The sequence below is a fragment of the Callorhinchus milii genome, unplaced genomic scaffold (assembly GCF_018977255.1).
Source record: "Callorhinchus milii isolate IMCB2004 unplaced genomic scaffold, IMCB_Cmil_1.0 Scaffold1, whole genome shotgun sequence".
NCBI classification, from domain to species: domain Eukaryota; kingdom Metazoa; phylum Chordata; class Chondrichthyes; order Chimaeriformes; family Callorhinchidae; genus Callorhinchus; species Callorhinchus milii.
The window spans coordinates 118630651-118657136 of record NW_024704742.1 but is presented as its reverse complement, the minus strand read 5'-3'; the positions used below and the strand labels follow the sequence as shown (position 1 = coordinate 118657136).

At 38.2% G+C, this 26486-nt stretch overlaps 1 protein-coding gene across 1 annotated transcript in view; it reads left to right on the top strand.

Annotated features, from left to right (window-relative positions):
• LOC103177858 (homer scaffold protein 1) overlaps window positions 1-26486 on the top strand; it is a 59223-nt gene that overhangs the window by 10646 nt on the left and 22091 nt on the right. Inside the window, exons 2-6 of the mRNA XM_042334807.1 lie at window positions 8610-8766; window positions 13640-13771; window positions 14950-15042; window positions 17793-17935; window positions 22660-22816. Of these exons, the coding sequence (XP_042190741.1) occupies window positions 8610-8766; window positions 13640-13771; window positions 14950-15042; window positions 17793-17935; window positions 22660-22816 (682 nt within the window). The remainder of the gene's footprint in view (window positions 1-8609; window positions 8767-13639; window positions 13772-14949; window positions 15043-17792; window positions 17936-22659; window positions 22817-26486) is intronic.

Here is a 26486-nt window from a genome sequence, read left to right as displayed (position 1 = left end):
AATCACTCAATTTCTTCCTTGAATGCTTCAACAGTTGGGGTTAACTGCACTAGCTAGCAATCTGTGCAGCATGTTGTAGCGTGTCATTACTCTTTTTAGACCGTCCTTGATTTAGGACTTCTGGTTTTGATTAATCAAAATATACTTTCTGCACGGTTTTGTTTCAGACAAATGTCCCTTCCACTTTATCTAATGAGAACAGATTGAGCTCAACTTAGCTTCTCCTACACAGCTCAACAGTATTAAAAACTGGAACCATCTTTTCATTAATCCTTTCTTCTATCTCCTCCAAAAATGTGGTGACCCAAACTAAATACAGTATTTTCTCATCAGTGCATTAATCCTTCTGCTACTTTCAGATCCATGGAGGTTCCGGCTGCCTTTGGCCACCCTGTTTAATAATATAAACTCTAACCCAGTAAGATACCAAAGACCAAATTTAAAAATAATTCAATTTTTTAAAAAAAAATCTTATTCTTGCTCAGTCATTCCAGGCCAGTTTGCAGGCAATGGAAAAGGTTAATGATTGATGATGGCAGTTGTCAATTTACAATTTTTTTTTTGGGGGGGAGGTGGGATGGAGGGAAATCCAAACTTTTATATAGTGCCTTTCACATCAGGAGGATGCATCAATGCTTCACGCTATTGACTTGGAACCTGAACTGGGGAGGGATCTGTGGGTGGGGGGGGGGGGGGGAGTTGACAAAGTGAAGTCAACGATGGGTCTTGAGGGTGATTTGGTGTGACTGTCACTACAGAATAGAGTTCCAGCAAGCAGGGCAAAGCTCATCCACTTGCCCACTGGTGATTGAGCAGATTAGTCAGGAGACATAAAATTGTCTGCTGGTAGCTGAGCAGAAGGAACTGCCAGGTTGTAGGGTGTTGCAATGGTGTGGTAGAATGATTCTGTAAGGAATTGAATGTGAGCATAAGGGTTTTGAATTTGATCTGATGGAGGAATGGGACTAATGGGCTCAAAGAGCCTGGAGTGGGAGAGGACACGGGCTGTAGGTTTCTGGATAATCTGCAGGGCCTGTAGGAAAGAGCTGGGGAGTCCAGAGACTAGTGTGTTTGAAATAATCAGCCTGGATATGATGAAGGCACAGATGAGGGTCTCAGCAGCCTAGGGGGAGAGGTAATGACAGAGGCTGACAATGTTGTGGGGGTGGAAAGCTGAGCAAAGAGATTGGATAATAAGGGTTCAAAGACCATTGGAGGTTGAACAAGATGCCAAGACTCTGCACTGGCTCCATGAGGTGGAGCGAATATCTATGCAGGTCAATGCCTGAGATGAAAATTTAATGCAATTTAGTACTGTATATCGAAATAAAAAATTGGAGCCACATATATGTAAACTGTCTGCTCCTGGTGCATGGCAGTGTCCATTCGTGGCTTCAGGCACCATCCAACCAATCTAATCAACTATGGATTGGGACTTTTGGATCCAGTTTGACAATAACGCCCATTCTTTGGGGTGGAAGTTTTGTTTTCACTGCAGCTTTATCCACAAATTTATAACTTATTTTAATTTTTTGGTACATTTGTCAGAACTAGTTTTTCCTGTTGATTGTAAGATCAGCCAGTTGATCTCATGGTAAATTTCATGAGTTTTTAAACAAACAACAAAAAATTGTCCCCTACTATGATGTTTTGGTAGCTACTTGTCTTGCTTGTGGGGATTTGCTAGTGCAAATAGGCTATAATGCTTGACTATAAAATTCACTTCTAATTAATCTCATCCTAACAGCATGATTCGTCTGCCATTTTACACATAAATTTAAGTTGTATGCACAAATAAACCTGGTCTAATGTATTAAGTTGAGACATGTTTATCAATGGTCAAGGTAAGTGAGGAAAGGAATTTGTTTTTATTGTAGTATAGTGCAAGAGTTGAAAGGTTGCATGCCATTTTTTAATCTGATTGATCAGTTATGGACAGGAGGGAGTGGAGAAGAATCTGCTGTGGTTCATTTAATTTGCTGCAATGGAGTTGCACAGAAACTGTGGCTTTATTTTTTTTACACTGTTTAGTTTTACACTGAATTTAAGTGTAAATGTGGCTTTCATATAAAAATACTAAATACCTTCTAAGATGTACATTATTAATCTACAGGAACAACCTTTCAGCAATGGTTAGGTTGCAGTACTCAGATCATGAATGGAGTAACGCCCTTTGTTACTTATTGTCCTTAAAGACTGCTTTGAATAACTTGCTTCTTCTACCTGTGTAACAGATCTTATTCTAAAATCTTATTTTAGAACTTCATTATATAGTGCAAAACTGGCATGCATAGGGACTAATGACAAGAATCTTAGGTATTTAACAGAACTTGTGTTATTGCCAATCTCAATCAATACATGGTAATTTGAAATTGTTACTTAATAGGAATAATTAAGGAAATGCTTGCAATTGTCTCAATCCCACTGAAGTTCAATTTATATTGGAACTGTAGTTGGATGATCTAGGCAAATGTGCATCAATCAATGTTAACCAGTTAGCAAAATTGTCTGCTAGTTGTTAACTCTGGCACTGTACCCAGCAAAATTGTGAATTGGTTATCTTGATGATAATTCAGCTTACTTGGAAACCTGTATGAGAGAAATGTAATGGATGTGCGAAGTGTGAAAAATGCAAGGATTATTTTAGTGCTTGTTTTTCGTATTTCCAAAAGCAGATCAGAGTCCAAACAGAATTGCATGGGGAAAGTGCTCTTTTTTAGTTGCTAGTATTAAGAGCATCTGCTTTAGTGGCCTTTGAGTAGGAGTTTTTAGATGACATCAGTAGGCAGATTAAAAATTGCTTCTTAATACAGTACATGATGTAAGCACCAGGTGGCCTTCTGGAGGCGATGCAATATTTGTTACTTAATGGAATTAACATGAATCCCAATTAAAACTAGCTTCTCTATCAGTATCATTTCCTATCTGTCAAATGAGCAAGGTTTTATCCCATTTGGTAGTCTGCTTTCCATGTGAAATATTTAAGGGAAAAAAGTTTCAGTTCGTTAGACTTACTACCTAGTTTGCATATTGTTTTCAACCTAAATGTTTCATTCAATTTTTTTTTGAATGAAACTATCCAGTGGAAGGTCTACTTAAACCCTAGTCTCATATTTTACTAATAAAACGACTTGTGATACTCTTTCTACATTGTAGTCTGCTCTTGTTCATTGCCCATCATAGGTGTGATGGTTTGGATTAACTTATCAGCAGGTTGACATGTGAACTAAAAGGGCCAGCAATCTTTACTTTAAGGTTGATGAACTACTGTAGTGAAATTGATACTTGGAACTAGCCATTTAAAGGCACTCATTCATAACGCAGTATTGCACATGTAGTTTAAATCCCAATGCACATCTGTGTAATTGAATAGATTTGCCTTGAAGCCAACATCTATTTGAATTCTTCATTTTCTACAAAAACGAATGAGGTGCAAGCCAGTGGGTTGGTGGTTCATGTATAACTGGCAAATTCTGGTTCTAGATACTGGTAACCAAGAAAGTAATAATTTTGCTCAAGCATTGTGAACTTATTATTGAATTATTTAGTAGTCCTGATTCTCAATATCAGAAATGATTTCTATTCTGTGAGGTCGTCACCATGATTCTGCCTTCAACGTTGAATTCAGTTATTTTCATAATGGATACCGAGTTGCTATGCTATGTGTTTTATAACTTAATTTATCTAGGTGTATGATTAAATAATGGAAGCCTTTCACTTGAGCTTTTCCTGATCAAGTTTCCTGGGCAAGTTTCCTTACTCCACATGCCTAATAATAATCCCTCCAAAACCAAAAACAATAATAAATTGGTCATTTACAATCTACGACTGTTTGTGGGACATTGCTGTGCGCAATTGGCTGCCGCGTTCGCCCACAAATATACAGTCAATTCACTTTACAGTATGTTCTGTGTAGCGCTTTGGGACGTCCTCCTGACGTGAAAAGCGCTATATCAAATGCAAGGATTATTATTATTATTATCTTCGATAGGTAAAGTTTAGCCAGCTCTCATATTTGGGAATTTACATCTAAATAGCAATAAATTGTTGTAATCTGATGTCGAGCTACTGATTCAGTGATGTGTATTATATATTCTGTAACTCTTCAGTGTTTATTTTCTTTGACCTGATCCATCATAATTAGTAGTCTCCATATGCATTTCACCACTTTTGGGGACTGTTCTTCCTTTAGGAATTCTAACACAAATGTTTCATTAGGCGGAAGAACAGTCTGTGGTATATGGACTGATCGCCACAGTCTGAGAACAGCAAAGCTAAATGGCAAATTAGATTCTATGAAGTGCAATTACCCAGGAAATGACTGAGTGGGATAAAAGCACTTTTCTCTAGCTCTATCATAGCACAACAGGGAAACTCCAGTCTAAAAAAATATATTTCCTGTTTCAAAAAAACAGCTTAATCTGTGCAGGTTCCAATTTACATTTGGAATTTTTCTACAGATTTCATGGGACTGTTGAACTATCAATGTTTTGCAAGTTTTTTTGTGCCTGGTTTGCTCAAGAAATGTAAATGAACATCAAGGTCCAGCTTTGTGCGGCATTCTTGCAACAGATCAAACCAATGCAACATGTTGTATTGCATTATATACTGATCAGTACAATACTCAACGGCTTATATTGATATCTCTGAAACGTCTGTATTGTACGAATGAATTGAAAGTATAGAAATGTTTTGATGTCGCAAGTGGAACATCTGAAAATGTCCATAATCTGCACCCTAATGAAACAACAACTTACATTTAATAGTACAAACTGATAATGGAAAAGTTTGTAGAAATACATGCAAAAAAAGTCTTTCAAGTATAGTTAATGCATGCATACAGTCAGTGTCAGAATATTGAATTGTGCATGGTTCACATATTGTATTTGTATAAAATATCATCCTATCTGGATGTAAAGTACTGTATTTAATGGGACACAATCTGATCATGTTGTAATTTTTGCATATAGGCATACAAAATATCATGTTTTAGAGCTGTGTGACACTAATTGGCCCTCCAGGAGTTCGGGAGGGGAAAATTCAGCTGGGTTCCTGCTCAAGTCACTCTTGCGCATCATGTAAGTAGCTGCACACGTGTGGCAGCCAGGTGAGAAGAGATTAAGCTCAGTGATGACTTTCTACAGTCGAGTGGCCTCTCACTGCCAAGGCTCGCTCATGAACAGGGGCCACTTGAGTAGGGTACCAGGGGGCAGCCAGTATCCATGTTTTTTTAATTAGTTGTGTCCAACTCTTCAAATATTCTCCCCACTAATATATGCCTCTCTGCTCCTGGTCGGTTCTCCTTGTTGGGGTTCATGCTTCTTCTGCTCAGTTTGTGATCGGAGTTCAGAAGGAAGAAGCTGAACTGCTTCTCACAAGAGAAGAGGAAATCACAGGTAATTGAAGCTGGAGATTTGACAATGGGTTCTTGCCTCTGTCACAACAGAGCTTAGTAAAATAAGCCCAACTAGAAGAGACTAGGATCAGAGGGGCATATGTTGGTGGGGAGAAAAATCAGAAAAATAATTAGATACAACTAATTAAGAAAAAGTGCTTGAAGTCCAATAAAACTAATTAAAAGTACATGATATTCCACTGGGGTATGAGATCTGAATTCTGAATCATACACTGAGAAAACTGCAGTAAACCATGGTGAGAGAAAAGCATCAAGGGATCTATATTTGCATCCCCACCCCCCCAAGAACTATTGCTTACACTGTTTTCCCAAGATATCAGCCTAATTTTGTGAATTTGATTTGATCAATTGTATTTCAAGGGATAATTTGCATAGCTTGTGAGAATTTCAGATACAGTATCTGTTGGTAACAACGGGTGTAATTTCAAGCATTACTGAGTGAACAGTTGCTGCTTTTAATGCGTCAGTTTACCACTGTGGAGAATGACAGATTGCAGAGCCAAGATTAACCCTCAGCCACTTACGTGACAACCCCCCCCCCCCCCGCACCCAATTTGGCACCTGTCAAAAGCATTCCGATGACCCTTAGTTTAGTGCCTTTTATATTTTATTCCTCAACATAGCAAGCTGTGATTTTTCTATATATATATGTAGTTAGCATTGAGATGGCAGTTCAAAAAAAAAAGCTGACTCGTTTCCGCGTCCCCTCCATTTGTTGTACTTGTGTTAAATGACCTTTCAAAAGTTTAAGATTAGGATTTCTAGATTTAGTTCTATAAAAGAAAGCTTTGTTTTGTGCTGGTAATGTTGGACACATTGACACAGCTGTCACTGTATTGTTGAATTAATAGAATGCAAAGTGAGCCTGACTCTTTACGCTTCGCACTATTATTGAGGATCTTGAACAGTATCCTCTGTGTGATGGGAAGCCAGTGGAGTTGGGCAAGAATGGGAGTGATAGGGTCATAGAGCCTGGTTCATAGAACACGGGCTGCAGAGTTCTGGATGATCTGCAGCCTATGGAGGGAGGAGTTGGGGAGGCCGACAAGCAAGGAGTTTGCATAGTCAAGCCTTGATGTAATGAATGAGTGCGTGTATGAGGTTCTCGGCAGCCTGCGGTGTGAGTCAGTGGCAGAGCCGGTGATGTTGCGGAGGTGGGGAAAGGCAGAGTGTGTCATGGCATGGATATGGGGTAGAAAGGATAGTTTAGGCTCAAACAAGATGCCAAGGTTCTGGACTAGCTTTGTAAGGTGGAGTGTGCATCCATGGATAGTGATGCTGTCAGCGCCTGAGGTGTGGAGGCGCTGACGGGAGCCAATCAGGAGGGCTTCAATCTTGTTGACATTCAACTGAAAAAATTTAAAGCACTTTACAGGGTATACAGTAAAGTGGGTTTCATTTGTTCATGGGTGAAGTGCCAGGCAGTTTACGTGCAGCAATGTCCCATAAATAGCCGTGGAGTGAGTGACCAGGTTTTTTTTTATTTGGGGAATTTGTTGGCCAGAACACTGGGAGAAACTCCCTTCTCTTTTTGAATAGTGGCATAGGATCTTTAATGTCCGCCTGAACAGGTTAACGTCCCATCCGAAGGACTACACGTTACAGTCCTGACGTTAAAGGTTATTAAATCAAATGTAAGGAGGGTTATTAGTCTGTCTCTAGCAAGATCAATTCTGGAATTAAAATCCTAATTTAGCAGTTTTGGAGGGTTAGTTATTTGCATCTTGTGTGTATGGGGCGGGTGGCTTAGGATGCATGGAATTTTCAGTTTTGTTTGGATAAGCATGGTGATGGGTTTCCACATGTGAAACACCTGGCTGACAAAAATATGGTAAAATGGTTCATATGTTTTATTAGATTTTGCCCTAGATTGATGGAATTTAGAAAATGCAAGAGTCAGGAAATTGTTAGAAACATCCTCCAAAATCTAAGCGCTATAATGTACAGTTTGCAAACTTCTGTGAAAGGCTTGCCTCTACTAGAATACCAGATTGTAAATTATTGATCAGTAGCACAGAAGGGCCAGATACTTGCCACAGCCAGTGGAAACCCTGAAAATGTGCCTTTTATGAATTGCTTAGTGTGTGTGTGTGTATGCTAATTATGCAGTAAACACCTGATAACTTGAGCCTGTCTTAGTTTGTCATCACCACTAACTTGACACTGGATAACTCGTCACTGAACCATTTTCCCTCAAGTGACAAGTTATCAAGGGTATTCTGTTTCATTTCTCCTTATTTCTTTGTTTCTCCGCCCGACCCCAAAACAATGTGCAGCCATCCTACCTGTGCATCATGTTCCTTAATGAGAGAAGGATGAACTGAGCCACCTGCATGCCCTCACTCCCTTGTTGCTCCTATATACACAAGACATGCACTTTTGCTGTATTTACACTTGATTGAAACTTGCCAATGTTATCAAAGCTGGTGCCCAACCGGTGTCCCTTGGATCTGTCATCAGGCATTAACTTTCAAATTGATCTAGTTGTAGTCACTGGAACACTGATCTTTGATGTTCGCAGTTCCCCAGTGACTGATTTGCCCCTCCCAAGTCCTGCTGACAAGCCAGAATAGTTGGGCTGCCACCAGCAATGCCTTGGAGTACTGCAAACCCACCTGGCTCAGGAAATGGATTACTGAGACTTCCACAGAGGGTCGACTTGATTCTAAAATTCTGTTGCCAAGCATAGACCCCTGCAGCCAGTTTAATTTATATGTTTATACACAGGAGACCTCACTTACCTCCTTTTCCCCAGAGAAAATGTCTTGTAGAGATTTCTGTTAAATGAAATGCAAATTGGGCCAAGACATCTAACTCTCCCCTCAACTGCTTGCTTACTTTTGTCCCACTTGACCCTCAGTGAATTGCTGTACTTTGTGTGAGAGCAATTTCTTGATGTTGAAGGCAAAGGTTTACCAAGTACAGATGATTGGCAATATTTGCAGAGTGCATAGATGCAAGGGGAAGGGAAACAAATTGCTATACTTAGTTTCTATATTTAGCTGTTTGCTCTTCTGATTACACAGCTAGCACTTTCCAGCTGTGAAGGCATTTGCTAACAGAACCTCATTTGTTCCCTATGAAAACTGAAGTGAATGGCATTAAGTCCTGTCTCCATCTCCAGCCTGTTTTTGTGTACAACAATTCTGCAGCCCAACCGAGTTCATAATTTTTTTTACTTTCTGTCCTTCAGAGAACAACCCATCTTTAGCACGCGAGCCCACGTCTTCCAGATCGACCCTAACACCAAGAAGAACTGGGTCCCAACTAGCAAGCACGCTGTGACTGTGTCCTACTTCTATGACAGTACACGCAATGTGTACAGGATAATCAGCCTCGACGGGTCCAAGGTGGGTTGACCTGCATGAAGGTACAATGCATAAAACACTTGGAATTAAACTGTATCCTAATGTGAAGAGCTTTTTAATGTACACATTAGGAAAGCGTTTAACATGTTAGAAACTATTTTCAAGTAAAGCAGAAAAATATAATTGAGAACCACAATTTTTTTGTTTTAGACAATTTATTGGTCTGGCTCAGTTGGTAGAATATTTTCCTCCCACTTTAGAAGGTTGTGGATTCTAAGGCTGGCATTCAAATAGTGCTGGGGAAGTGCTGCATTGTCAGAGGTGCTCAAAGATGAGCTATTGTTCAGATAAATGTTAAAGATCTCATGGCCCGACTCAAATAGAGAAATTTCTGCCGGTGTCCTGGCCATTGACATTTTTTTTAAAAAAACTATTCACTTCATGGCTACTTGTAGGATATTGCTGTGTGCAAAATTGGCTGCTGCATGTGTCCACAAATAGTCATTACACTTCAAAATCCTTTTGTGAAACAATTTGAGAAATTGATGTAATAAGGAATCAAGTACAAATTGTCAAGTACAACATTTTAAATAATTTTTGTAGAGATTTCTGAGTGATGTAAATTACTTGTTTTGTGAAATTTATGAGCCCTTTTAGTAGAATTTATATTTGTGATGCTGTTTTAAATATTCCATAGTAATTGGTAACTTTTTGTGTTTGAGCGGTGAAGATCACACTGTATTTGATGTTTTATTATAAGAAAATAATGATATTGTGCCTGACATACGGTGTCTGCATCCCTCTTTGTTCTCAGCTGGTTCAGTTGAACACATTTTAGAAGACTTTAGAATCCAATTCATGTACTATGCTAAGTGTTTAGAAACTGTTCAGAACAATGGCAATTGGCAGTCTGCCCTTAGTCACTTAGCACCCAACTAATCTGATCAGCATACACATATGTCTCATTGAAGGATTAAATTGAACTGGTGTGAGTTAAATTCCCATATAAACTGTATTTTTTCACTTGAGTGATACAAGTGTGTGACAGAAAGGTGCATAGGATTGTCTTTGCTCATGTAGAATAGTGGATCTACATACACCCTGGTTTATAGTTTGTTTCACAAGACATTGAACATGATTTGAAATTTGAAGCGTCTTATGAGTGTTGAAAACTGACTGAAATGTCAATCTAGTAATGGTTCTATAAAGAGAGGTATGCAGACTTGTGAGTTTCTATACATTAGTCTCTGATTGAGAATTTCAGGCATACCAATAGACCTGTGATCAGTCTTCTTCAGTCGAGAGATGAGAGCAGCACTTTTTCAAATGGATAAGTTAATTATTTTAAATGTTAAGATATTCTAAATGAACACGTGCTTTACAAAGTCTGAGATCAATGACATTACATAACCTTTGTCTGTTTGCTGAAAATTGGTGGTCCTTTCCATCGCTCTTTTGGAGCGGGTGGTTGTGGTATGATGGTGGAAACCAATCTGTTGCTACATATAGTAGAGCCAATTTATCTTCACTAATTGGGACTGATCCCTTTGCCGATGAATAAATTGTACAGATAGTAACCCTAAATACAAATTAGCTATGGTGCCAACTAAAACATTGTTCCATCAGAAATTATACTTATCACAATAGTACCAGACCTGCCAACCCTTCTTTCTCTCTCCTGCTTTGATTTTTTTTCTTTCTCTCTCTAGCTTTGCTTTTTTTCTCTCGGTGGGTCTGTTTTTCACATCAAACTATATACAGCAAAATATAAAGACTTGTCTTTGCTACTAGCATGAAAAAATACTTTTGTGTGAAATTGTATATGGGGTGTTATTATGTCATACCAATCTCAGAATAGTTCTTTTTTAAAAACCTCAATGTACGTTCACACACAAACTACATTTTTGCCAGTATCTCACAGGCCTATATGGAAAATTGGTCGTGCATGTAAATGACATTTTGCTATATCTATATTGTCAACTGAATTCCTATAATTGGAAAAGATTTAGAGCCATGAAATATCATAGTATTTTCACTTCAGACCAATTGATCATATTAAACGGATTGCCACTTCAAAGGTTAATATTTTGTATTCTATAGGCCTGACCCCAGTAAACCGGTGACTGGATCAGACTGGCTAAACCTGGAATGAGATTAGAATTTAACTTGAGTAATTCGGCATTCTCCGCTATTAGTGACCACAGTAACGGTTACATTATTTTATGTGATGTTTGTTGGAAACGAGAACACTTTTTGTGGCCTTGTGATGACCCATTGGATACATTCATGTTGGAGTACAATCATTCAGGGCAAGTTCAATTGCAAAGAGGATGAAATTAAAATTCTCTTACTAAACAGCAGTGTAAGATGCTGGCCACCTGTTTGAAACTCAGCAGAAAGAAGGATATCTGCTTGCTTTTAAACAGCTGTTACTGAAAGATCCCGAAGCAAACTGAACATGGAGACCTGGAAAACTTGTGTGAAACCACATGTTCTTACTCCAAGGATGGGTGATGAGGTAATAGTGTGCTGTACACAGCTGATAATGAGGGGCTGGATTACTTAAATTGGATTGATTTTTAAAACGCCCAGAAAAATACTGTAGGATGCACTAAGATGGTAGAATAAGAGGATTTAGGTTTATAGTTGCAAAGGACAATTTCAGGACCATACCAGGAATTTTTCTTTAACCAGAGGGTAATTAATGACTGGGACAGGTTGCCAGGATGGGTGGTTGTCCTCCCAACGTGAAATGTGCGATTTTAATTTGTTGTTGAGGCCAACACTGGACTCATTCAAGAGATGGTTCCATACTGTGAGGGGAGGATGTAGGTGGGTAGTTCTCAAGGGATGAGATTAGATGGGATAAAGGACCTTCTTCATACAAATTGATCTTGTGGTTTGGTAAGGGGAGAGAACAAAGGAGGGAAAGGAGTAGTAATGGTCATTGGGTCTGCGGAAAGGAATTGTTGACTGATCCCTATTGCATTTAAACGTTGATCTCCATAGACTGTTTTAATATCTTTATATGGATTGAAGATGGATTAACATGGAACACTTTATTACATTGCAGTACAGATATTGTAGAGTATTCAGATGGGGCATATGGAAGAGAGATTTTAAATTTTAAGGCCAGCTTTTTCTTTCACCCGCATGGGGCGTTGCAATTGCCTACCATGAGTGTTTTATCCTACTAGGCGGTATTGTATGTTTTATATTAATGTGAATCTCGCAACAATTTCCAATCTTACAGGATTTTATGCAACTCAACATGTTTTTTTTTACACAATTTGCATAACATGCACTTACAATGACAGTCACCAAAGGCATTTTAACAAATTAATTTATGTCTTGCCATATAAGGCGCTATACAAATGTAATGTTGGTGTTATATAAAATAGATACTTTAGACTAGTGTTAGCAATTTAAAATGTCTGAATTTTAATTTCTGTTAAGTCCCTGTTTGTATACAATTTTTAGAGTGAGATTTGGTTCTTTGCCTGAGTTTTAGATCAATCAGTTGAGTGATACTGATTCACTGAAGAAAGCTGCAAGGAATTCCAGTAATAGTCAAATCTTCCTGAAATGATCAGATTCTTGATAATTCAGTGTTTTTAAATAAATCTATTAAATATTTCAGGCTCCTAACAAGTTGAACCTATAATTCAAATCTCAAATGTTTGGAATAACTATTTAAATATTGCAATTTTTATTGGTGTTTGTTCCTCGGGTTCCTGTTCTTTCCCTTTTTCCCCCTTCACCAAAGTGGCCACTGCATCAATATGTGCCCCTTATCTCATATTTGCTAATTGTGTTGTAACCAGGTCCACTCATATTTTGCCATCTAAGTCCAAGGATGAAAGGGGTAAAGGAGGTCTCTTTACAGCTGAGGTGAATGTTGAGAATTCTAGACCATTGTATTACCATCTTATATAATGCAATAGAACATTTTGTTTAAAGTGTTGCCAAACTGTCAAATTGAAGCTTTAATCATTTAGTGCACAAATTGAAGATTTAGATACAATACAAAATTACAATTGGATAGCGCCTTTCACCTCGGGAGGATGCCCCAAGATGCTATAGTTAGATGGGATTAGCTATACTTCACTGCTCTTCTTATACTAAATGATGGATGCCATTTCCCCAAAATAGTTTCATTATAACAGTAATTATCTGCCATATTGGTGTTTCATTGCACTGGTTTGCTATGTGTTTCCTGTGTGAATGCATAATAATAGTCAAATGCAGCACATCCATGAGTATGCCAGAAGTAGAACCTGAGTATATTGAAAGCCAAAAGGAGACTTGGATAGGAAATGATGATTTACATCGCTGTTGAAGATCTACAGTTATGAGATTGGAATTAAGTTGTGTTAAGAGACATTTGGACATTAAATTTCAGTCAGCATTGCATCCAGCACTTTTGGCAATACATGATTTTAATGGTGAAATAACTCTCGTGGCTGACAGCATTAATACTACTATGTGTACATCTGACCAGAATTTCATCCCAATTGAGTTTGGAAAAGTGGTACTTTTAACAGTTGTAGCATTTCTGTTGCCTTGTGTACAATGTATGTTATGAGACCTCAACTTCAAAGCAATCTCAGTTGGATCTGAGGTCTTGCCAGTTAGCAACGTTTGATCTTTTGAGAAGAGAACTTTTTCGATTTTAATGTGTGCTGCATCTAACCTGGTAGTGTCTGCTATTGGCACTGGGTGCCAAAGGTTGTGTATGATTCAGTTTGCCAGCCCCAGAAATTACCACTTCAGCAGAAATATTCAACTTGAGTGAAAAGAATCCTAATGTGAAGTAAATTTGGAAATGAGGTTTTAATGTATTTAAGTTAAATTAAACTACCAGAAATCTGTCAAAGAAATGTTTCAGATATTCATGATGGTGTTTTGTTTTCAGGCAATAATCAACAGCACAATTACTCCAAACATGACGTTCACAAAAACATCACAGAAGTTTGGGCAATGGCCAGACAGCCGTGCAAATACAGTCTATGGCTTGGGGTTTTCTTCTGAACATCACCTAACTAAAGTGAGTGAGTGCAACCTGTTTGGTGTTGCAGTACCTGTGTTACATATTGTACTTCAGGAGAAATGCTAAGAATTTTAAAATCAAGTTCATCCATTACTTGAACTGTTTAAAATTGTACCTATTATCCCCCAGCGAGTGACTCAATGCAATTTTCTATGGTAAATGCATCATGTACAGGAGGTCTATTTTATCTGAGTGAGCTAACTTGTTTATCTCCAGTGTGCATTTCTGATGTCTTCAAACCCCATTCATACTTAATAGGACCAAATGATATCTAATGAGAATGCAACTAAAATCCTCCTTTTTATCATGGTTCCTGTTTTAACATCATGATCCGTGCAGGTCCACACTTCTACACCCATCTGATAATCGTTTAATCAGGCTGGGGCCAGCCCTAGGCATCCTTAGGCTGGCTCTTATGCAGGACCTTACAGCAACAGTTAACAAGACAAACTACAGCTGTGATAACCAGTTAATTTCTTTCTTAACCAATTTGACTCTTCAAGGCATAACATACAGACATCAAGTGATTACAGCCACACTGTAACACTTGCCACGCTTAGGTGGATATTCTGCAACTCAGCTCAATGCAATTAACCATATTTTCTGCAAATCATCTTGACATGGCTAACAATCAATATTAAAACATTCACAATCAAGATTGTACTTCTATAAATCAGTTTGACATAAACACACCTAACACAGTAATTCACTTCTGACCAAAAGAAGCATACCTAATTTATCTAATACAATAATCCCTATTCTATCTAATTTATCTAAAAAGAATAATTAAATTCTGATCCCAACAGTGTCAACAAGTAACTGATCAAAGTGGGGTTAGCAAAAGCTAAGGAGTAAGCTTTCTTTTTCTGATAGATGGTGGAGAAGTAGGGCACTAAACCATTGACATCTTAACTTACATAATGGTTTTGCTTTAGGGGCTACTAGATCGTGTTTATGACTGATGCTTGCATTCAGGTCTCAGGTACATAACGGTTGAATATCAGTTAGAGCATTATCAGTATGTGAAACTCCAAAGCACCTTGTATTTTGGAGTGAGGAATGTGTGTCTTGTGAATAAACTCTTGAGTAGTTTAAGGTGGGAGTTGTATGTTTTTTGTCTTTAAGCTACAATTATTTTGAAATGCAAACATTCACTGTAGTGTGTTTCTCAATAGTTTGCTGAAAAGTTCCAAGAATTTAAAGATGCTGCAAGGATAGCAAAAGAAAAAATGCAGGAAAAAATGGAATTAACCAGTACACCTTCCCAGGTAAATATCAGTAAAACACTATGATAGCAGACAAATGGGATTATTACATGGTATAGATTTAAATTCTGGAATTAGTGCTGTTAATGTTTAATGTTCAAGATTAATTCTAGTTATAGAGCAGGAAGATTTAGTTTTGTCTATTTTCTTAAATGTCTTAATCTAAGGCATACTGTTGAGAGGGATTGTAAAGGCAATCCATGCAGAGCGATTTTGTCAAACTCTTGAGAGCTTTTTGTCAGACTCCCAGTAGGTCAAAAAGCTGGGTCTTAAAGAGCCTCATCTGGCCTACATGTGCTTCTGACTAACCATGTGTGATGGAAAGAAAAGCATGTTGATTCATTCTGTATATAGTTTTAACAATTGAACAAAATCCTTATGTTTTGAGTCCAGCCTAGCAACCTGGCAATTAATAACCTGGAAACTAATCCACAATGCTTGAAAGCTCTGACATTCAGTGTACAAATTGTATAACTTATTCCCTGGACATTCATTATTTGAATTTTTAAAAACAAACAGCACAATGGCCAAAGTATTCCCAGAAATAAAATGCAAATTTATAATAATCACACATGTCAATCGTGCAGTGTGAATATTGCTCAATTATGTATGATTCTGGGGCGGCCTGGGCTGTGGGATTGATTCTGGGCAGCCTGACATCTGCTGTTGTTAAAACAAATCTGTTGTTACAAAACCAATTTACTCTAAAGCCACAGAATAACTCAACTATCCATCATATACATCTCACTAATTGCTCTCGTGCATTCAGTATTTTCCCAGAGATTAAACTCTGAACAGTTTGGGAGGATCTCCTACATGCATATGAACTACACAAAAATGCATGTGATTGATGAGGAGAAAGGCACAGAGTGAAAATATCATAAGTTGATTATTGGGATACTTTGGTATTTGTGTGTTGAGCATATTTTTATATCTTCATGTTCAGACCTTGGCTGAGAATTTATTTCATTCCTGAGGAATTTGGTAGCATTGCGTATTTTGTCCCAGTGAGTATAAATAAAGCATAATTGGCTAACATAGACTTCCTATGCATAATTTGCCCTATTCAAATACCAGAGTTTGAATGTCAGTATTGTAAATTTCTGAGGGTATTAACTTATAGTTGGACTTCTATCATGTAAATTTGTGGGACAGCTTTTTTTCATCTGTTCATTGTCCCGTTGAAGACCGAGATCTGCTTCCTTGCCTCTGCCCTCTGTAACCAGCTGGCTACAGGTGCACAAGTGGTCCAAATTGTGATCCTGGCTGTTGGGAATTGGCAATATTCCACACTGCTGTCCTGTAATGGCAACGGAAGAGGTTAGATAATGATTGGTGAAACCACTTCACAATCCAGACTTGGATTCCAGATACAGTTGACATAAAAGATCAATGTTACCTCATTATCTCAAAGGCCATCCTTGTAGAGTAGGACTTTATTGAAAATATTAAGGTATATAGATGAGGATGATCTAGATGAGGACATCAAAGTTAATATATCTAAATTTGTGGATGACACAAAACTAGGAGGAAGTGTCAACACAGAGGATGACATTAAAAAAATGCAGCGAGACATAGATAGATTAGGTGATTGGGCAGGTAGGTGGCAGATGAAGTATAATGTAGCGAAGTGCGAAGTCATCCACCTAGGTAGCAAAAACAGTAGAGCAGGTTATTTTTTTAGAAGGGGAGAGATTGGAATGTGTTAGCGTCCAGAGGGACTTGGGTGTCCTTGTACACCAATCACAGAAAGTTAGTCTGCAGGGGCAGCAGCAATTAGGAAGGCGAACGGTATGTTAGCATTCATTATGAAAGGATTAGAGTATAAGAGTAGGGAAGTCTTGCTGCAACTGTGTAGTGCCCTGGTGAGACCAATACTGTGTGCAGTTTTGGTCTCCTTATTTAAGGAAGGATGTACTTGCCTTGGAGGGGTTGCAGCGTAGATTTACTAGGTTAGTACCAAGGATGAAGGGGATGAGTTACGAGGATAGGCTGACCAATTTGGGTTTATGTTCTCTAGAATATAGAAGAATTAGAGGGGATCTTATAGAAACCTATAAGATCATCAGAGGGCATGATAGAGTAGATAGTGAGAGATTGTTTCCCCTGGTTGGAGAAACTAAAACCAGGGGTCACAACCTTAAAATCAGAGGCCAGCCCTTTCGCACTGAGTTGAGGAAGAACTTCTTCACTCAAAGGGTGGTGAATGTATGGAACTCACTACCGCAAAGGGCTGTTGACGTTCAGTCCTTGAACATATTCAAGACTGAGATAGATAGATTTCTTATTGCAAAAGGGATTAAGGGATATGGGGATAAGGCAGGGTCAGGTTATTAGCTGGAGTTAGATTAAGATCAGCCATGATTGAATGGTGGGGCAGGCTCGAAGGGCCGAATGGCCTACTCCTGCTCCTACATGTTATGTTATAGTGTTCCTTGCTTATTGCAGTGGTCCTGTGGACCTTCACCAACCAAAAACATAGTACAACCCAGCTTCCTGTGCTGACTAGCTGCTTTTCGGTGCTACTGAATGGCCAACTTCTGGGTAGCCACTGCCATTGCTTGCTGCACATTGTGCCCAGCGTGCTACACACGGGAAGCGTCAGTCATGTCAGCAATGCTGCTTGCACACAATGTACAACATGCAGGAAGTGATGTCAACAGTGACCTGATGACCTAGAACATTGCATCATACTATTCCCACCTGTATTTTGAAATGATGTTTTGAATTGCCTATCTATTTGTCCATTGCAGGAGTCTGGAGGAGGTGATCTGCAATCACCTCTGACACCTGAGAGTATTAATGGTACGGATGATGAAAGATCCCTTCAAGATGTGGCTCAGGACTCTGATGCACGAGCCGAAATTAACCAGAGTTCACTCCCATTTACTCATAGGTAAGGACATGCAATTGAAGTTTTGTTGATCTCTGGGTATTTTATTCATAGTCATATTATAGTATTCCTTAGGTTGACTGTGGTAAGTCTAAATCACTATGGATCCTTGATGCTTGTTGTTAATCATGTTTGCTATTGCTTTATTGTGGAATTCATGCTGCAGTTTTTTTCTGTTCAGTGGCTTTAATCATTCATTTATTTGAGCATAAAAATAATGAATGATTTGTGTCATCATATGGTAGGTGAAGAATTTAACTAAGTGAAGATGGGAAAATTACAACATTAGCTTAAATATTCTAAGGTAGCTACTTTTAACAAAATGTATTAATAGTCCTTGTTAAATAATGAACAATCTGGACATAATCCATAGATTTTATTAGTGAGATATGTAGCAAAATAATGCATAAAGGACACAATTAACCTTTGTAGTTGTATACAATAATTGTCCTTAAAGCTTTTCTAACCATGTTTTCATTGGTGTGCCCATCATGCAGCTGATTACCGTAAGAAAGTTTGCTCTACTTTACGGAACCTGTGCAGAACCTTGACATCTTGTTCAACCTCTTTCTCCTTCTCACCCCAACTTCCTCCCCCCCCACCCCCCGCATCTCCTTGATGCCCTTCAGTGGATAGACTTTGACTCAATTTGAATTCCGTGAACAGAAGATAGCTTATTCAGCGATTCAAACAATTGCAATGCCAGTACTGGCATTTTTTGGCACTGANTAATCTGGTGCCGAGAAATTCCAGTAAATTGCTAATCTCTTGTAATTAGATTTAACCAGAAATCTACCTCGCTGGACTGGATTCTTTCTCTCTCTCCCCCTCCTTATTAGTCCAGCTAACTGGGATTTTAGTGAATTTCAACCACACACAGGGTAACATTTTAAACAGGATTTATTTGGATTTGTCGGATCATATTTAACGTCTAAAATATGAGATTAATTGCAAAGCAATTACATTACATCTATACCATCCACATCACTTTCCAGAAGGAACTAATAAACAATGTTTTTTTTACACAGACCAATCTTCATAAACCAATTGTATTTTGTTTCCAGACGATAGTTTGGTTTAGTTAAAATTTCCCTTTGTAAAATTAAAAGATTCGACCGCAACTTTTTTTTAAATAGTCACTACATTACTTCTATTACAATGGGATAACGATTACAACACTGGAATAATAAAATGGTCCATTCAGAAGAAGGGGAAAAAGAATATGTGCTTCTAAACGTCTGTTGTCTAGTGTGTTGTTCTGCAGCATTTCAAACCATTTATGGTTTTGTCAATAGCTCCAGTATTAGCTACAAGTTAGGCTCTCTTCCTTGAGCGCACATATAATCTGCACCAATGCTAAATGCAGAGGTGGCTCCATTCCAGACAATGAAGAAATAACAGCTTTGCTCATGATTGGGACTGGCCACCTATAGCAGCAGGTTAATCTGGGAAATTAAAGGTCAATCTACACTTGGGAGCCCTCAAATAGAATCCTGCTCAGCTCACAAGATTAAGGCTCTTAAGCTTCCCAGGCAAAATGGTGTCATGATTCAAGAAGCTTATGGTACCAATATGACATAGTGCACATGGAATTAAAGTTACAAAAATTATGGGTTTTCATAAAATATAATTTGGTCTCAATAATAATTTGGTCACAATAATAATTTGGTTACTCAATAATAATAATAATTTGGTCACTCAATCCACGACTGCTTGTAGGACACTGCTGTGTGCAATTGGCTGCTCTGTTTCACCTACAAAATATACAGTCCATTCACTTTACAGTATATTCTGTGAAGTACTTTGAAACATCTCAAAGACATAAGACACAATATCAAATGCAAGGATTATTAAATATTCCAACATAGAAACCAGCCAATCAAGTCAGGTGCTTTTCTGCACAAGTCACTATTTTCACTCACCAGTGAGATCTTCATTCCTCTTTTTTGAATATCTTCCCAATTTCCTCTTAATAATCTTGAATTTTGTACCAATTTTTTTTCAACAAAGAATTCCATCATCCAACTAGTCTCCACCGGCCTGATACTTTCTGGGTTTCTGCAAATTCGAGAGAGTTCAAACAACAATTTACATTTGTATAATGCCCTTCGTGTCTTAAAGAGCTTTCACACAGCTGTCTTAAGGCAGGTCATGAAGCAGGACAGTGTTTGCTGAGCGGAAGGAGCAGCACGGTCAGAGGAGGTCACGGAGCTTTGGTGGCATGAAGCCATGAAGGGATTTCCATGAATTTCGAGTTTGATCTGCTGTAGAAAAAGGTCGAATAAGATGTCATAGTTCTGCACAGGCTCTGTAAAATAGAGTCAACTTTCTTAGGATAATCCGTAAATAAGGGACACACCAATGGAAACATGGCTAGAAAGGCTTTAAGGTATACCATTACAATAGTTAATATTCTGCACAAATGTGAAGCTTGGGAAATGCAGAACATGTTTTGAAGTAGCTTAGGAAACCTTAATTGCTTTTGATTCTATGATCATGGCTGCTTTATTTTTGCATTTCTCTCGTAAAAAATTGTGGTGGGTGTTTGGAAAATGTTCAAATCTGACTGTCTACAATATTGAAATTATGGAATCCTGGGGGTACATTTCTCTTTGGGTTTATGTTAATATTTTCCCCATTAACAAACTGTAGATTTGAACATCCTGACTGGTGTTTTAAACACCAGCACGGATTAGTCAGGCCAAATGGCCTTGTTCCATGCTGCATCATTTTAAGTAAATACATTTAGTTTAATATTAACTATCTGGTGAAAATTCATCTTTTACTTTTTTTAATCAATAGATTTATTTAATTTATGCACTTCTAGGCAGATTTGATAAAAACTTTTTTTCCAAAAAACTTAGTTTATAATTTTTTTCTGCCATTGACGTGCATCTTTGCCTCTAGTGTGGCCTCATGCTGTTTTGCAGTTCCAAAGGCACTGGTTGCCTTCTGGTACCTTGTCCAAGGGATATTGTTCATATAAGACTTAACAGTAAGTATCAGTAGGCCACTTTACTGTTGAATCCATGATAGCTGAGATTGACCTCTCCCTATTTGGCTGTACTGTGTGCACTAGCTGAGGGTGCTGTTGAGGAACAGGAACCCTAGCTTTTTTTTTCCCCTTCCCTAATCCTGAGAAGGCAGAGACTTAATTTAGCCTTCCATGCAGTTGCAACTAAAACCAGCAAACAAAACATGGGATCCGAACCAGCAAGCTCCTGGTCAATACACTCCAGCTCTATCCACTATACCATCCCTGATTTAAAATGTCTGAATGTTTCTGAAACCACTCTTTTGTCCAGGATCCAAATATATTTAGAATTCAGTGCAAATAAGATGTGCCGTAATCAAGCCACCTCAATCCTAGATGCTGACTTTCAATATTATGTGGCTCTTTATATAAGTTTCACATTTTGTATTGTTCCTCATTATAGAGTGCTTGACTTCAGCAGCTGAGAGAATGTGTACATTCACCATCTGCTTACAGGCCACTGCCAATACTTCCTATAGTTGTCTCCCAGGAGACAACTGAGACTGCATGGCATGATTTGTCTCCTCACCTTCTGGTATTTGCCAGCATCACATTCATTGTGCCTTGTATTGGAAGCTGAGCAGAGGTGTGCTCAAATTGCTATTCCCACTCTTATTCAATGTTGGCATGCCATCCTCATAATTGCCATTGACCTTCAGAAGGAAATGTTATATTGAAATTGGTTTTACAGGAATTTTGACATGTATTTGGTAGTGTTCCAGAACACAGGGGTGGAACTGGCTGAAAGTATTTTTTCAATCACAGTGGTACCATAATGTGGAATAATCCTGGAAACCCATGGTTTCAGATTTAAGATGTTTGTCTGTAACAAGAATTTGGGAAATGTTGGAAGAATGAGATTAAAAAGATTAAATTCCTGCTGCTGTATTATAATAATAGTATATTCTTGTATACATTAAATACTCATTCACAACACTTGACAGCAGTTGCCTGAAGTGTTTTGCAATGTTAAGTGCAAGGATTATTATTAACCTTGTTCCTTGGTAAAGAAAGATTATTCTAAATGTTGTCTAGGAAAATCTGAACTGTCAGACTATAACCAAACCTTGTTCATGCTTTGCTTAGCAGACGCACTGTCAGCTATTGTATTGACCCACATGCACATCAGGAATGTTGCATGTGATTCTCAATCTGAGTCGTATGATCTCAGCCAAGAAAGCAGTCTACAAATGGTATTTGTATCCCTGGACTTGTGATAGAGAGACGGGAGGGAAAAGGAATCGGGGAAGGTTACTACTGTTTAGCTAACTCAGCTGAATGTGTGTGGACATTTGGTGAAGGCAGGATTTGGATACGATTTGATTCTTCCATGGTAAATGGTTGCCAGTCTAGGTTCATACATGGCTGAGGATCCAGAGGGGGTGTTCATAGAACTGTAAATTGCCACTTTCAGGAGAAAGATTGGGACAGGAGGGGAGAGACTAGTGTCAAGTATGTGTGACTGTTCAGTCTAATCAATCCTTGCACATAAAGTCAAACTGAGATGATTTAAGTTAATTTATTTTTAAAGATTAAGTTAAAGCTTTTGCCTCAAATGTTTTGATCCATGCTAACGTAACTAATTTTGCTAATGTCAAATGTGCAGTCATTATAATTTTTAGTAATTCATTAAAATCATTTTTAAAAATCCCATAACCATACTTAATAGTAACTGTTTGGTTATTTTATATAGCACTACAATAGGGAAACACTGGGAGTCTGAATTGGCAACCTTAAAAAACAACAATGCGAAGCTAACAACAGCACTTCTGGAATCTACTGCCAATGTTAAACAATGGAAACAACAACTCTCTGCTTATCAGGAAGAGGCAGAACGGCTGCATAAAAGGGTAAGTGTGACTCTCTGGAGGATATTTCCCAAAGTGTGGGTGACTATTCATAGTCGAATAAATCCTTACTTACAAACTAAGTCTAACTGGGATGATTTAAATTAATTTATTTTTAAAGGATCTTGAGTACAGATCTCAGTCTAGTTATAAGTTTGCAGGATGTCTGGTTGTGCAGTTTATGTGAAGTGGTGTGAGGCTGTAACCATTGTTATTTGTGTTTTAATTAAATAGCCATGCTCTTCCCAAGTTTAAAGTTTTCTGATGTTTCTGAACCTTAGCAAAGAAATCAGTGGCACTTGCTGCCTTCATAATCCCAAAACTGCAGTTCTCTTGGAATCCCTTGGAGGTATTTTTGTTTTGAAAGTGGCCTAACCAAAACTGGCTCCTCCCTGAGGAAAACATTCATTCCATATGCCCAACATGGATTTTAAACTGACCTAGTTGGGAGTTGATTACTGCAGTGTTATAGCTGCAGCATTGTTTGAATTTACGCTATAGGGTAATGTGTCATGTGACTGTATAAAATACACCAACTTCAAAAACCTGTCCATGCACAAAGTTAAATAGTATTGAAATTGCTGTATTGTAGCATTAAAGTGACCTGCAGAGCTGCAATATTTAATGTGGAAGATAAATCTCCATTTCCTTAATCGTACATGTTTCAGTTTAAAATATAAGGCAATTTTACACCACTGGAAAATTAGTCCATGACTAAGCCCGTGATAAATTCTTATTTAAAATGGTCATGCAATTCTCTGCATTAAGTGCTATAATCTTAAGCAGCACAAATCGCAACATGGTTATGACCAACTAATCAGACTTTTTGGCAATGCTGCAGAGGCAAAAATGATCCCTGGGATTCTGTTTTGTACCAATATGTTTCACCCACAAAATAGTCCATTCACTTTACAGGATGTTCTGTGAAGCGCTTTGAGATAACATGATAAGGCGCTATATCAAATGCAAATAATAATAATAATGATATTAATGCAGGACATGGGATGGTGGTTCAGTGTGGAGTTGTAATGTACTGTCACAGCTATGGTAAATGCCATAGGCTCCCTATGTCTTGCCAACATTATAGTAGAACTGTGAAGAGATGTTCAGAAGGTGTTGGGTCCCTCCCACCAAAAGAGAGGGAAAAATGGTGGAGGATTTGATCTCCAGTTTAGTTCCCAATGTATATTCTGAGGGAGAATCACAGAAGCCTGGTGCTCAGTTACCTGCAGGTGATTGGGCTGTTATGAAAGTGGTTCAATCCCTGCAATGAAGAATCACTATAAAAATCAAGTTTTTATATTACATAAGTTTCCTAATAAACTCCTAATAAAATAAGGTCTTACCATTTTAATGTGACCACAAACCCATAGGCAAGTAAGAGTGAACATTTTTAACACTTCTGCTCTGACTCCAAATAGGATTGGAAATATTTTTTCTCTACCAATCTTGCATGACAGACCAAGTTGACTGTGGGACACCATATGATATAGCATATCTAGATGTCTAAAAGGCATTTTGATAAAGTACTATGTGAAAGAGCCCCTAACAAACTGAAGTAACTGGGTATCAAGGGCAAGGCATGGACACCAAATTGGAATTTGCTGAAAGGAAGAAGCAAAGTGTCGTTAGGGGAGCTAGGTCGAAATGGAGGACGGTATTAAGCAGTGCATCTTAGAGGTCTGTACTGTGACTCTTTTTGTATGTGGGTGAAAAATGTTCTTGATTGGAAGAGCCAGAATAAGTTAATTCAATTTGCAGATTTACACCAAGTGGGGGAAACTGGAATCTGAATAAACAGCCAAATTCTTACAAAGCAATTGGTAAGAGAGGAATTAACAACTGGAACAGATTTCTAGGAAGGGTAGTTGAGGTCAGGACCCTAAACTCATTTTTTAAAACAAAATGTTGCTGTGATGGGAACAGTTGAACGGGTTTTATGGAAAAATTAGATCAAATGAGCCAAAGAAGGACCTTCTTCATCCAAACCAATCTTAAATTTTAGATTTAACCAACTTCCGACTCTTTTTTGACATATAGTGGTCTTGCTTACTCTCCAATGTTCTCTTCCTTAGCTGGAGATGTTTTTGCTTGATTTGGCTGAAACATTTTGGCGGCTAAAACTACATATGATTTTTTAAAAAAACTGTCTAGGCTCTGAATTGACCTGGTATGACTTTTATAAAGTATAGCACTAGCCAAAAAAAAAGTCTGAAATCTATTTTTTTCAAAAGTAGATTGAGTTTAACAAATATGGACCTGTTTTCGATTCTGTATCAAAATTAGACTTGTAAGTGATTGGACTGGTAATAAGCATGCAATTTGACCTAGTATGTCAAATGGACAATAAACTTTTTTTATATCCTAAATTTTAATTAATTGCAAGTGCAAGCAGAGCCCAAGAAACTGTCATTTACCAAAAAATGTTTTGATTAATCTCTGTAAAAGATGTTGTAACTCAGTTAGTTATAGGACTGACAGCTAGACACCACTCTGAGCCAAAAGAGTGGTGATGGTGGGGAAGATAAATGAACCCAAATGCCTTTTTAATAAAAAAAATCTTTTATATATTTTTCAAAGAATGTTTTCAAAGGGTCGGCACAGACACGATGAGCCGAATGGCCTCCTTCTGTGCTATGATTTTGCATCTTTTATATATGTGAATTTGTGTTACCAAAATGCAGAATGCTTCTTTATTGAATTGGCTGGTTTTGTGCAAGTGCATGCAGGAAACTGATAAATATATGCTGAAAACCAGAATTGACATTGGTAGTGACCTGACGATCCAGAAGTATTGAGGAGTCAACATGGTTTTTTTTTTGTGTGGATGCAGAGCGCTGTATTAAATTGGGGTCGTCCTGTATATCTTTTTAAAAAAAAAAAAATCATTGCTTTTGATTTAGTGCTTTTCACTTTGGGAGGGCATCTCAAAGCACTGAACAGGAATAGCATTGAATCTTAGGTTTAAGTTGTAATGTTATATTTGTAAAATGTATTGGTTAGGCTGCAGCTGGAGCCTTCTGTCCAATTAAGAGAGGCTATCGGTCATCGTGAATGTACAACAGCTTTACTAGGATGATACGAAGGCAAAAAGCTTATAGATATGTGGAGAAAAAAGTTGAAAGTTGTGACTTTTTATGGAGTCAAGGAGGAATCTGAAAGAGATTTTGAAAATTATGAATGATTTTGATTGGGTAGACCAAAGAGAACTTTTTCTGTTGATCAGTGATTTAACATGCAGATATTAATTGAGGATTAAGGAGATTCATCAGAGTTATCCTAGGAATGGTTACTAAAATACCCAATAGATTGAGAGTGGCTTTAGATGGATAGTCTTTCTCCGCTTGCCAGAATCGTGTATCGTGATTGCACATAATGCAGTATAAGTGATTGGAAACATTAATACAATACAAAATTACATTTATAAAGTGCCATTCACATTGGGAGGATGTCCCAAAGCGTTGGGCAGTCAGGAATTTGGACCCGGGGGGGGGGGGGAATCATGGAGGGTGGTGGGCAGGGATGGTAGAAGGGTGGCCGAAGGTGCGGTCGAAGAGGAGGGTCTTGAGACATGCCTTGAAGGAGACAAGGGAGGGAGTGGGTGAAGGGAATGTGGGATGTAGTTCCAAAGGGTGGAGGCAGAGAGGCTGAAGGCCTGATTGCTGATAACAGG